We start from the raw sequence: 12,028 nt of genomic DNA on the forward strand, positions 1-12,028 counted from the left end.
CACCACAAGCCCCTGGCTAAGGTCACCGCTGACCTTCATGTGGCCAAGGTCTCCAGGCTTAATTAGGAGCCACATCCGTCTTACCTCCTTCCAGCAGTCTCCTTCCTCTCACGGTGTTTCTTTGATTTAACTCCTGCCTCCCTGGCTGCTCCTCCTCCTCCACCACCTCTTCCTCCTCCTTTCCACCTTCTTAACCTCCTCCACCCTGAGTCATCCCAGGAGTAAGGAGTGTTGCAGAAAGGGGTGAAGCCTTCCACAGGGGCCTGTCCAGGGGACCTCCCCCACCCTGGGGACTCACCACTGGCTTCCCTGAGGAGATGGCTGTTTGGCTGAGGTTAAGGGCATTTGAAAGAAGAATTGGGGGAAGGCTGAGGGAACCATACACGTCCAGAGCAGCTAGACCCTGAATCCCCTGGCTCTGTTACCTTCTGGGAAAGAGATACCCTAGACATGCCCAGAAAAGGGAGCATCAGCTAGATACCCCATCATGGGTGTGGAGGCTTGCGGGAGCAACACCGCTGCTGTCCACAGACAAAGCTGGCCCAGCTAGGGTGGAGGTTGGGACCTGCACAGAGGTTAATCCTCGCTCCAGCCTTCAGAGTCTCTTAGTTGCCTTTGGAGCTGCCCAAGGATGGTGGGCAGGCTTCTGCAGGTGAGTTCCTTGTCATTGAGGATGTGCAGGCAGAAGCTGGGCAAGGCTTCCTCTGTCCTCTCACGATGAGAGACAGTATCCAGTGCTTCTGTAGACCCCAGCCAGCCTTCAGCCAGCACACATAACCAGTGTGAGCTCTGGGCCAGTGCCAGGAGGGAGGGAGATATATGGATGCAATGGGACGGGTGCCCGTGGTGGTGCAGATAGCTTCTAGGGATGCTTGTGGGCAGCTGCCACAGATGGAACCAGGAGTCACGGGAGGCTTCCTCATTGAGAGGACTCCAGGGTCAGATGGGGTTCAAGGGTCAGACGGGGTACGAGGGTCAGATGGTGGGTCAGAGGGTTCCAGGTTCAGAGAGTGGGTGGCCAGAGTGGGGGCTGCTGCCTCATGTTCAGTGGAAAGGCCCTGAGTGAGAGACATCCCACTGAAGTATGCCATCACCAGTCGTGTGGTTTTGAGATGATTCACCTCAATTTCATGGTGAAAACATGTGATACTGCACCAACAGCTCCTTCCAGGCCCAGCCATTCACTTGCATGTCTGACACGGGACAGAGCCTCTATTAGGGCTTCTTAGCTTTGGAGGGGACCTTAATCTGGGCCATCTGATGATGGCTTCCCAGAGGAGAGTAGGCCCCAGAAGGGGAGATGGGAGAGGGGCTTGTGGGAGGAGTGAGTTTGGTCTCTGGGGAGTTGCAGGTGGCCTCAAAGTCCTCTGTCCTTAAATAACTGAGCCTCCCTGGAGGGGGCCATCCCCAGTGGGTAGCACCTGCCTATAGCCCAGGGCACCCACTGGCAGAGTCTGGGTGACCCGCACCATCTGGGGGAGGAGAGGTCTCATATTCTGGGGTGCCAGGGGCTTCAGTGTCACCAGCCAGGTGTGGGCAGCTGAAAAGACGTTTTCTCTCAGAACTATGACCTCAAATGCCCAGTGTGCCTGTCAACACACCTGCCACTCTCCCCAGGTCACATTGCTCAAGCCTTGGGCTCTGCTGGGTCACAGCAGGCATCAGGTATCCTTAGGCTTCCCAGTTCTGCACCACCACCCCCTTTTCACTGTCCATAACCACCACCTCTGAGTTGATGGCAGGGTCTCTGTAGGCTGGGGTGCTGGACTAGGCCTCGCTCCTGCCCTGAGGGACAGCCAGTACTGACACTGTTCTCCTGAGCCTGATGGAGAGGGTGCAAGTGCTCTGTGATGCCCAGAAGGCTCAGGTTGAGTGGGAGGACCCAATGGACCTCGGGAGAGGGACAGGATTTTAATAAGGTGAGGGTCAGAGTCTCACCAACTCTGCTGGGGGCTGTATTTCAGTCATCCTGATTGCAGAGGGGAAACTGAGGCCTGACAGGTAAGGCCTGTCTTCTTTCCAGGCCTGAAGCCATAGCTTGATATCTCTTCACTTTCCACTGGGGCAGGGCTCAATAGAACCCAGATGTGATTGAGCACAAGTACGATTACTAGCAGCCTCTGTTCGGAGCTGTAGATGGGCCAACTGGCTGGGCTGGCTGAGGTGCATAGTCCTCATGGCCTCCTCACCAGCATCAGACCTGGCCCCGAGGGCCAAGATGAGACCATGGGAGTAAGCCATCATGCTCCAGCAGGTGGTGCCAGAGGGCACAGCAGAGGGACAGGGCTTGGCTGGGGGCTCTGAAGACTTCTTGGAGGAAGTGGCTTTCTTAACTCCGTCCCAAGACTTCTGTCAGCCCAAGCTGACTCATTGAAGGCACAGGGTGAAGGAAGGCCTCTGGGCAGAGGAATACGGACTGCCCCACTCCCACCCCAAGAGGGCCTCTTTGGCCTGGCAGGCAGATGCTTGTCCACTCCCCAGCTGTCTTCCTTTGGAGGGAGACACTGACCAGCTGGAACCTCACTCTCTCCTATTAAGGCCGAGTGAGGGGAGGGCTGGAGGAGTGACTTTCTGGGGGCAGGGAGGCAGCTGCTGAAGCCAGACTACGACAAGGAGGAGGATTTCCCTGCCTGCTGAAAGCCTTCACCTTGGGGGAAGAGCAGACAGCTGGGCCAGCAGCATCTCTGCCTTGCCCTGCCTCTTTTCATCCCAGAAAAGGAGATCCTGGCTCTCATTGGGCAGGGGAGAGAAGCAGGGGCTGATGCCATAGCAACTTTGTCATTGACCTGGGGGAGGGAGCTGCTGGGCCTGGAGCAGGGTCGTTCAAGGCTGGCCTAACTTAGATAGAAGGGGGGCCTTGGAAGGAAGTAGGGGGCTTTACTTGGCTTAGCATTTCCCTTGGTGCCCAGCCAGGACTTCTAGCAGGAGTCTGCGGGCAGCCGGTGGTGGGCTATCACCAGCCCCCACATCTGCTGTCGGTGAATCATAGCTGGCCTGTTCCACATCACTGGAGGGACGGCCGCAAAGCCAGACAGTGGAGTCTTCCCACAGGGCTCACCTCCAAGCCAGGTCAGGGCCCTGATGCCAGCCCCATGCTCAACATACATGAATACCCTGTGGTACAAGGAGTGGGGAGGTTTAGAGAAAGGAAACTGACTTGTGGAGAGTCCTCTAAGAAGACACGGTAATATGGGGAGTGTAGAGTCAGGGCATGGGGACCTGGACATGGGTGGAGGTGTGTGGACACTGGCCAAGGGACATCGTGCTCCTCTGCTTCATGGGTTGACAGGGCCTGGGGCCTGCGGTCTCTGCACCTTACATCCTCTGACAGTGGGGCTGCTGATGCTGGTGGTTGTGGGATCGGTTGGATAGTACAGCTCGAAGAGGTACAGTGTTCCCCACCTGCCTGTCCAAAATCTGGTGAGAGCATGAAAGAGCATCTTCAGGTGCGGCATGGGGTCTCTGTGGCTCTCTTAGGGAACATCAGTGGGGCTGGATGGGTCACAAGTGGAGTGTTGTGGGTCCTGGGGTGCATGCGATTCTGGAGGCAGCAGGGGCAGGATAGCTGTGCTGTGCAGGGTAGGGGACGATGCAGGCTGGGACTGGAGACCACAGCACAGAACCTTAGCGGGTTCTCTTCGAAGTCCCTCCACTCTGCCCAGCTGGGGCAGGTCAGGGACGAAAGGCTGGCTGTTTGGGCCTCTCGGCTCGCAGCTGCGAATAGCCTCTGTCTGCTGCCCCCAGTTTGAGGAGGCAGGCCTGTCTCTTCTCAGCACACATCCTGCAGCTGACCCAGCCGGGTTGGGGGCGGAGAGAGGGCAGCTGCCTGGCCCCAAGCCCAGGAGAGCAGAGGTCATAGCAGGGCGCTGGGCTGGGTGGGAGCTGGGGGAATGTGTAGCAAGCAGAGGGGTGGGGGTCAGGTCGGGACAGGAACTGTGATTTTGTCCTCCTGCCGCCTTCCTGGCAGGCCCTGTGGGAGCTCCCCCAGTAGCCAGCCCTGAGCTGAGGCCTGGGCCACCACCTTCCTCCCTTTCTTCCCTTGGAATTGGGGTTCCTACCTTGGACAGTCTCAATACTGGGTGCTCAAGGTACTGTCACAGGACAGCTGGTGGCCCACCTGTCTGGGGGGGGGGACCTGTGCTCAGTGTTCAGGGCAACAGCCTCTAGGCCAGCTCCCACTCTTCAGTGGGAGCCCCTCTCTGGCCTTGGAGTGGTCCCCCTTCATGCCCTGAGCTCATCACTGGTGACAAGCCATAGGAGTGTTGTGGCTCCTGCACCGTGACTGGGGCCCTCTCATCCTCTTCACCGCATTCCTTACACAGGTGACTACACAGAGCTCTGGGCCATGGCCCTTTTGTGGCCTTGTCTTAATGGGAGAAGGCAGAGCCTCTTGCCAAGTCTGAACCAGGAGGCCCCACCCCTCCCCAGCTCTCCAGCCCCCTCTGCTGCCTGTGCACTGTCCAGAGCCAGCCTTCTGGACCAGAGGGCACTGCCCTGAGCCCCGGCTCCTTCCAGGTCTCCGGGTCTCCTCCAGGCCATCCTGGGTGGATGCCTGGCACTGGCCTCAGGCTCTAAAGGAGGAAGCAGCACCCTGTTCTCTCAGTGGGTTGCACAGGACAGTTGTCTGCCTGTTCGTCTCAGCCTGACCTGTGGCCTTACTCTAGAGGGGGCCTCCCACTGGCTCGTCTCTGATTTTCCCTAGACACACCTCTCCCTACCCAACTCCTCAACCTTCTCCTCCTCTGGCCATCTCCCCCCGCTGCCCCACCCCCATCTCCCCACAGCAGCCAGAGTGACTGTGCTGCTCTTGCTTGTATCCTGCTCATGAACTCCTCATGCTCCCGATGAAGTCAGGACCCTCAGCCGGGCCCATGGGACCCGCCTCCAGGCTCCAGGCGGCTGGCAGCACCGGCCTGGTTCCCCTCCCTCTGCCAGCCCTGACAGTTCAGTTCCTCGAATGCGTCTGCCACTCAGCAAATGCCTCCAGGTCTTTGCACACACTGTTCCCTCTTCCTAGAACATGCTTTCATCTCTCAGTTTTTTCATCCCCAAAGCTGGCCTGTGTGTCCCACCTCCGTGCACCCATGCTTCCCACGTCCTGCCAAAACACTGGTTAGAACCCTGGGGGTAGTTAATGACCTGCTTCCCCATCACTCCCTCACTCATAAGGCATGAAGTACTCCCCCCTACACATCCCTCAGGGAGGGGCCGTGTCTGTCCTGTGCTCCTGGTGCTGAAAGAGGGGGCACCCTTGGACAAGGAGAGGAGCCTGAGGCGGTGCTTGCAGCTGAGGGGTTGACGGCCTGCACTAAGTGGGGGATGGGGCACGGCGTTGTGTCCAGACTTCAAAGGTGCTGTGCTGTTGTGTGCCTCCCGCAGTTACAGCTACATGATCGACAACGTAATCCTGCTCATCACGGGCACACTGCACCAGCGCTCTATCGCCGAGCTTGTGCCTAAGTGCCACCCGCTTGGCAGTTTCGAGCAGATGGAGGCCGTGAACATCGCACAGACACCCGCCGAGCTCTACAATGCTATTCTGGTGGACACACCCCTGGGTGAGCGGCCCTGGCGGAGGAGGGAGAGGCGGGCAGTGGCATCAGTGTCAGTGCCTCTGGGTGGGGTTTTTTGCGCCCCTAGGGGCAGCCCAGAGCCAGAAAGTGAGGCCCACCCGTGGCTGCTTACCTTTTTCTTCCCGTCCGCTTCGCCTCTCATTCTCTTCTCGCCCTGTCTTCTGCTGCTTTCACTGGGCCAGTTAGACTACCCCCAGGGCCTGACTCAGACGATCTAACTTCGTGAAGCTGGCTGATTCCTCAGAATGCAGAGGAAGGCTGAGCTTGGGGGGTCTGGGTCCCTCAGAGTCTTGAGAGCTCTGACAGACCGTGGCCCTAAGCTGGGCTGTGTGCCTGCTGCCATGAGGCAGAGGAGGGAAGCAAACAGCTTCACTTGCTCCACCAAGCAGGTCCCAGGGGCCAAGTCAGGCAGTGTCCGGCAGGATGCAGAGTTCTTGTCAGAAGCCAAGAAAGGAAAGGGAACCAGGAGCTTCCTACAGGGCCCCGCCTAGGCAGCATTGGCTCCTGCCTGCCTTGGAGGGGGGCTGGAGAGAAGGCACTAAGGCTATCGCCAACTAGTGTCCTCACAGCCAGCATCCTAGTCCCCAGGACACCACCTCCAGGAAGCTGCCAGGGTGGTACAGCTGGGCCCAAAGCTGCACTTGCTCCTGCACTAGGAGGCATAGGCCTTACCTGCTTGGCCTTATCTACACAATATTTTACCTCGCATGATAACTGTGAGCTAGTTCTTGGCTGTTGGTGGCTTCTTCAGGTTCTCCATCTCTAAAGAAGAAACAGACCAGTGAGTCCATGAGCTCTCTGGGGATCAAAGGGCTCTCTCCTGCTTTGGCCTCTAATCCCAGCCCTAAAATGGTTCCCTGGGTCCCTGGTCCCTGCTCACACAGCTGTCATACTCAGGCCTTGTTCTGAGCAAAAGGAGTTTTCCACATGTGGGCCCCAGGCCCTCCTGGGAGATGCAGAGAAGTGGGCGCCAGGCCCTGAATCCACAGCTGCCCCTGGAGAAGGGAGGATGTCACGGCCTCTTATGCAAGCCTGTCTTTGGCATGATCTGAGCTTGGGTCTGCCCCAGAGGCGATTAGATCATGTTATGGCTGGCCGCCTCCTTTATAAATCAATTTTAGTAGCAAGAAGGCAAGAGAAGCTCAGGTCAGTATACATGGCCTGGAGTATGGCTCCAGTCACTTCTAAGGCAATAGACTAAGCCAGGTTGGTGCCCCCTCCCCCCCACTTCCCAGCCAGATGGGCCTTGTGGCAGGGGTCCTCTGTGCCCTGCATGGGGAGTTGAACATCAGCAGGATTCTTGCCTAGGCTGAGAGTCCGCTCGCCCACCCCTCATACCATGTCTTTCCTCCCCAGCGGCTTTTTTCCAGGACTGCATCTCAGAGCAGGACCTCGATGAGATGAACATCGAGATCATCCGCAACACACTCTACAAGGTAGTGCCCCCAGGCCCGATGGTGGTGGTGTGAAGTAGGTTGGTAGGGTCGTGGGCATGGTGGGCTGGTGATTTATTGGGGTGCTGGGACAGGACACAGTTACATGGGGCTCCTTTCCCAGGGGCTTATCTGCTCACTTTCTGGCTCCCGTGACTGGCACAAGACTGCATGGAACAGGTTCTCCATCCTTTGGGCCCAGATAAAATCAGCAGGAATGGCTAGGGCTCCTGGATGGCCACTCCCCCTGCATCCAGGAGGGTCACTGGCCACCACCCAGGCCATAACTCTCAGGCTCACCCCACCTGGACTGTTGCCAGCAAGGAGCACCTGAGCACAGTGGGAGAGGGACCCAGCCAGGTATAGCCAGGTCCCTGTGTCCCTCTCAGTTTCCTGGGTCTAGGGCTGGTGCCACGTGCCACTATCTTCAACCCTACCCCCCCTTCTGCTTCCCATCAGGCTGTGTACAAGCTGACGACACCTGAAAATAGAGTGGGCTTGGGATTCCTGGGTCAGCACTGCCCCAGCTCAAAGAGGTTAGGAGCAGGCTTGGAAGCCAGGGAAGGGTGCTGGCCAGGGACCAGTGAGGGCTGTTTGGGGCAGACTGGGCTCTGGCCATAGTGAGGACCTCTGATGGGTCAGCAGTGGGCAGGCCCTGAAGGGGGCCTGAAGATAGATAACACTTGCTAACAGCCCTGCTGACCTAACTCTGAGAACATCTGTCTCTTGGATCTTTACAATGAGGCTCTTCTCCTGCCCTGTTTGGTGCTAGGTGGCCAAGACAGTGGCAGTCTGAGCCCACGCCCTCCAGTCTTGCTGCAGGGGTCTGGGCCACAGGGCAGGGTGGGTGTGCAGGTGGGTGAAGGGCCCACCTGGAGGTTGTAGTAGTGGAGGCACAGGGCCAGCACCTGCAGAAGCCAGTGTGGAACACGAGCCAGGTGGCAGGCAGTTCGCTGTGGAAGTGCTGGTTCTGGCTGGACAGTGAGAGAGAGACCTGGAAAGAAAGGATCAAGTCAGGCACAGGATCAGGTGCCCCAGGCCCTTGAATGTCAGGCCAGAAGTTTGACTTTTACCCTGTAGGCAGGGTCAGCCAGCAAAGATTTTCAGCAGGGCAGAGTATCATCAGAGTTTGGAGGACAGACTAGAGGGGATGAGATGAGAGGTAGGAAGGCTGTTGGCTTCTGTACTCCTTGGGGCTGCTCTGGGAGCTAGGTAGGCATCAGTATGCCAGTTGTAAGATGAGATTGAGGGCTCAGAGAAGTGGAGTGGGCTGCCTGAAGCCACAGCCACTTGCTAGACCCTGGCAGCGCTGTGCATTGCACCTGGCTCAGCCTGTCTGCAGACCAATTGCTCTCGTCTGCTAATAGGGAGATGGCGAGGGTGGGGCAAGGGGGGGAGGGTGGGGCGGGCTCGGGGGGAGGGTGGGGCAGGCAGTGAGCCGGCTCTCCTGTGTTAGTGCTCACAACCCACCCCCCCTGCAGTGCTCCTGGCTCCTTGCCGGGTTCCCTGCCCTGAGGCAGGGTGAGGGGTGAGGCTGTCCCCTCGGCCTCACCCATGCCCTCACCGGGCCTGACTGGTTCTAGCTGGAGTCACTGGTGAGGGCTGCCTGGGCACCAGCTTGTAAACACCGACCCAATGCTGTGGGCGCCATGCCAGGCCCGCCTGTCAGGCCATGTCCCAGCCCAGTAGCCACAGATGGGAGATTAGGCAGACCCCCAGTAGCGGGTGGGAACCGTAGGCAGCTGGTGCAGCAGGCATGGGCTGGCAGACACTAGGGGACAGGGTGGGGGTGGGAAGGTGACCTTGGTACTTGGGCCTTTGGGGTCTTGCCAGTTTCTTCAGCTGCTCAGCCTCCAGAAGAAAGTCTGGGCCTATTCTGCCAGCTTCCACCACCCTAGGGTCAATCTTTTCAGGGTCAGCCCAGCTTGGCAAAGGCTGGTGGCTTCCCCCACAGAGAGGAACTGCAGGCCCCTCTGGGACAGCCCTGAGATTTGGACACACCCAAGTTGACTGGTCATAGGGAAGGAGACGGCTGGGGATGGTCCCAGGGGAGACTAGTGCGATTAATCCATGGTAGGACTGGCAGCTATTTCTATCACTCAAGTCATCTGTTATGCTGGGGTCCACTCTCCCTTCCCAAGCTGCTTACTCCCTGACCTGTTCTAGACTTTTGTTTCCTGTGACTCAGTGGTCCCCTCAGGTCTTCCTCTGAGCCCAGCTTTCCCAGTGATGCTGGCCAGGCTTGGCCTGGGCTCGTGGACTCCTGGGTCTCATCTCATCTCCTCTCTCAGGCCAGTAGAACCTGTGCCCACATCAGTGAGTGGAATGTTCTCTGCAGCTTGGAGGGAAGACTTCCACACAGAAAGCTTCCCCTACCTCCCCAGCTCTCACCCCCAGCTCAGAAGCCTGTGGAGCCAGAGTCCCTGTGGACTTGCCACCAGCTGGGACCCCAGAGGATCTCAGTAGAGGAAACTCCCCAGAGGTCATGAGACTCTGCCCCCGTTCCTTGACACAAAGAGGTTCAGGGAAGGAAGCCTGGGCCTGCTGGTCTCAAGGAGTTAGTCCTGGGAGGGATCTGAGGCCTGGGCTGACCTGGCTTCTCCTTATGCCCAGGAGATCCAATTTGCCTGGGCAGCAAGTGCTTGTTCCCACTGGCAGCCCGAGTGTCCAGCCATCGCACTGCAGGGCTGACGTCTGCACAGGCAATAACCATCCCTCAGCAGGAGCTGGGTTGACAGTCTGGTTCCTGCTGTGTGACTACCTCGGGGATGGGAAGAGGAGGAGGTGCTCTTTAAGGTGGGGTGCTGAGAGGGGCTGGGGCACCCAGTCCAGGCCATCTCCGTGAACTCTCAGGAGTCACCATTCTTCACTAGCTCATCAGCACGTGATTTTCTGAGGCTGAGGGGAGATTTGGAGAAAAGTCAGGCAGCGAAGCAGGGGCAAGACAGGGCCCCTCTCTGAGTCCGGTCCTCTGTGGGATGAGGGTGTGAGGGGCATTGCACCACGAGGCAGACAGCGGGTCAGAAATTGCTCTGTCGCTGCTGGGTGAGGGAGGCAGGAGGCTACCACTGCTTGGCTGACGCACAGTGAAAATCTGTGGCTGTTATGGGGGCTCTGACATGGGGGCTGCCCTGGCCAGTCCATGGGTATGATATTTGTATTAACTGTGAAAGGAACTGGGGAGGGAAGAAAGGAACTGTGAAGGGGAAGCCTGGCAGGTCTGCCTCGAGTCTCCCTGCCTAGGCTGATTGAGCCCCATGCACAGGCCTACCTGGAGTCCTTCTATAAGTTCTGCACCCTGCTGGGCGGGACCACAGCCGACGCCATGTGCCCCATCCTGGAGGTGAGTGCCTGCCCTCCTCCTGCCTGCTGGTGCCCTGGCCCTGGCGAGGGGAAGCCCTGATAACTGACTGGCTACTGCCTCCCTCCCCTTCTCTCTCTGCACCTGTGCACTGGCCCCACAGTTTGAAGCAGACCGTCGCGCCTTCATCATCACCATTAACTCCTTTGGCACAGAGCTGTCCAAGGAGGATCGTGCCAAGCTCTTCCCGCACTGTGGACGGCTCTATCCAGAGGGCCTGGCCCAGCTGGCTCGAGCTGATGACTATGAGCAGGTCAAGAACGTGGCCGACTACTACCCGGTGAGTGCCCTGACCGTGGGACGAGGGGCAGGCCTGTTGGCACCCACATCCCCACCCCACACCCAACAGCGCCCTCGTGCTCATGCTTCCCTCCCCCCCACCCCCCCGCCCCCGCTCTCCTGGGTCAGGAGTACAAGCTGCTTTTCGAAGGTGCGGGCAGCAACCCTGGAGACAAGACCCTGGAGGACCGATTCTTTGAGCACGAGGTGAGTGCTGGGCCTGCTTGTCGAAGGGAGGGGTTGGTGGCCCAGGCCTGACTCCGGTCCCAGCCCCTTGCACACCATTCCTTCCGGTGTCTGCAGGTGAAACTGAACAAGTTGGCCTTTCTGAACCAGTTCCACTTTGGTGTTTTCTACGCCTTTGTGAAGCTCAAGGAGCAGGAGTGTCGCAACATTGTGTGGATTGCCGAGTGCATCGCCCAGCGCCACCGGGCCAAGATTGACAATTATATCCCTATCTTCTAGCATCCTGGACCAAGGCTCCCCACAGTGCATCTGTACATGTGTGTCTATGTGTGCTGTGACAAAGCTCACGGCTCACCTACCTGCCCTGGGGGGTTGCACACTGTCCTCATGGGTGCCCCGCTTCCCTGACCCTCTCGGAGACTGCTCTTGGGCCTGCAAGGAGGCTGGGCACCTGCTCCCAACACCAAGGATGGACCAAGCCCCCACCTCCAGAGCAAGGAGGCCCCCTCAGCCCTGTGTTTACAGCTGCTGACGTGTCTGAGAAGCATGTGGTCACTTTTGTGTCCCTCCCTAACCCGAGAAACCCTGGGGGCAGCGTGAACCTCCTCTTCTCTCAGTGGGCCCCCCAGAGCCATGGCCAGGATAAAGTGTGTTTCTTCTTGGGAAATGGGGGAGTAGCTCTGCCCTTCCAAGATAATAAAAACTTCTCTAAGCCCAGCTATCTTCTGTCTCCTTTGGGCCCTGGCCCCTCTCCCAGATCCCCAACTTTCCTCAGGCCTCCTGAGCCCACCCCAGCCTAAGCCTTCTACCTCCCCTCCTCGGGTAGCAGCCCTTGGCTGGCCTTGTCCCTGTGCAGCCAGCCTCCTCAGGGGGCGGGAGATCGGTGGCAGATGGCCCCTTTCTCTGCTGGAGGCTCCGACAGGCCCATGGAGTGGGCTTCTGACTCTAGAGGGCCCCCAGGGCTCCCTGTTCGCTTCACTGAGCACCACAACTCTCCGGGCTGGGGTCATTACCCCCGTTTCACTCTGAGGAAACCTATGGATACGTGCTCTGCCCAAGGTCACTGAAGGGGGTTGGCTGTAAACCAGGTCCTGTACCCAAGCCTCAGCCCCCATGCTGAGCCCTGGGGGTTGCCCAGGCAGTTCCCAGTCTGTCACATGGCCACAGCCTAGGCAAACAGAGCATCTCCCCCATTC

At 58.6% G+C, this 12,028-nt stretch overlaps 1 protein-coding gene across 2 annotated transcripts in view; it reads left to right on the forward strand.

Annotated features, from left to right (window-relative positions):
• The window catches only part of ATP6V0D1 (ATPase H+ transporting V0 subunit d1), a 37,817-nt gene extending 26,268 nt beyond the window's left edge, over nt 1–11,549 (forward strand). Inside the window, exons 3-9 of one of the 2 annotated variants that reach the window (XM_081513096.1) lie at nt 5,380–5,558; nt 6,930–7,009; nt 7,466–7,542; nt 10,272–10,349; nt 10,471–10,647; nt 10,776–10,853; nt 10,950–11,549. In XM_081513096.1, the coding sequence (XP_081369222.1) occupies nt 5,380–5,558; nt 6,930–7,009; nt 7,466–7,542; nt 10,272–10,349; nt 10,471–10,647; nt 10,776–10,853; nt 10,950–10,953 (673 nt within the window). In that variant the 3' untranslated portion in view covers nt 10,954–11,549. The remainder of the gene's footprint in view (nt 1–5,379; nt 5,559–6,929; nt 7,010–7,465; nt 7,543–10,271; nt 10,350–10,470; nt 10,648–10,775; nt 10,854–10,949) is intronic. The other variant, XM_081513095.1, reaches the window with a different exon arrangement.
• The last annotated feature ends 479 nt before the right edge of the window (nt 11,550–12,028 follow it).

This window comes from Giraffa tippelskirchi, chromosome 7 (genome assembly GCF_054371585.1).
Source record: "Giraffa tippelskirchi isolate mGirTip1 chromosome 7, T2T-mGirTip1v1.2.pri, whole genome shotgun sequence".
Lineage (NCBI taxonomy): Eukaryota > Metazoa > Chordata > Mammalia > Artiodactyla > Giraffidae > Giraffa > Giraffa tippelskirchi.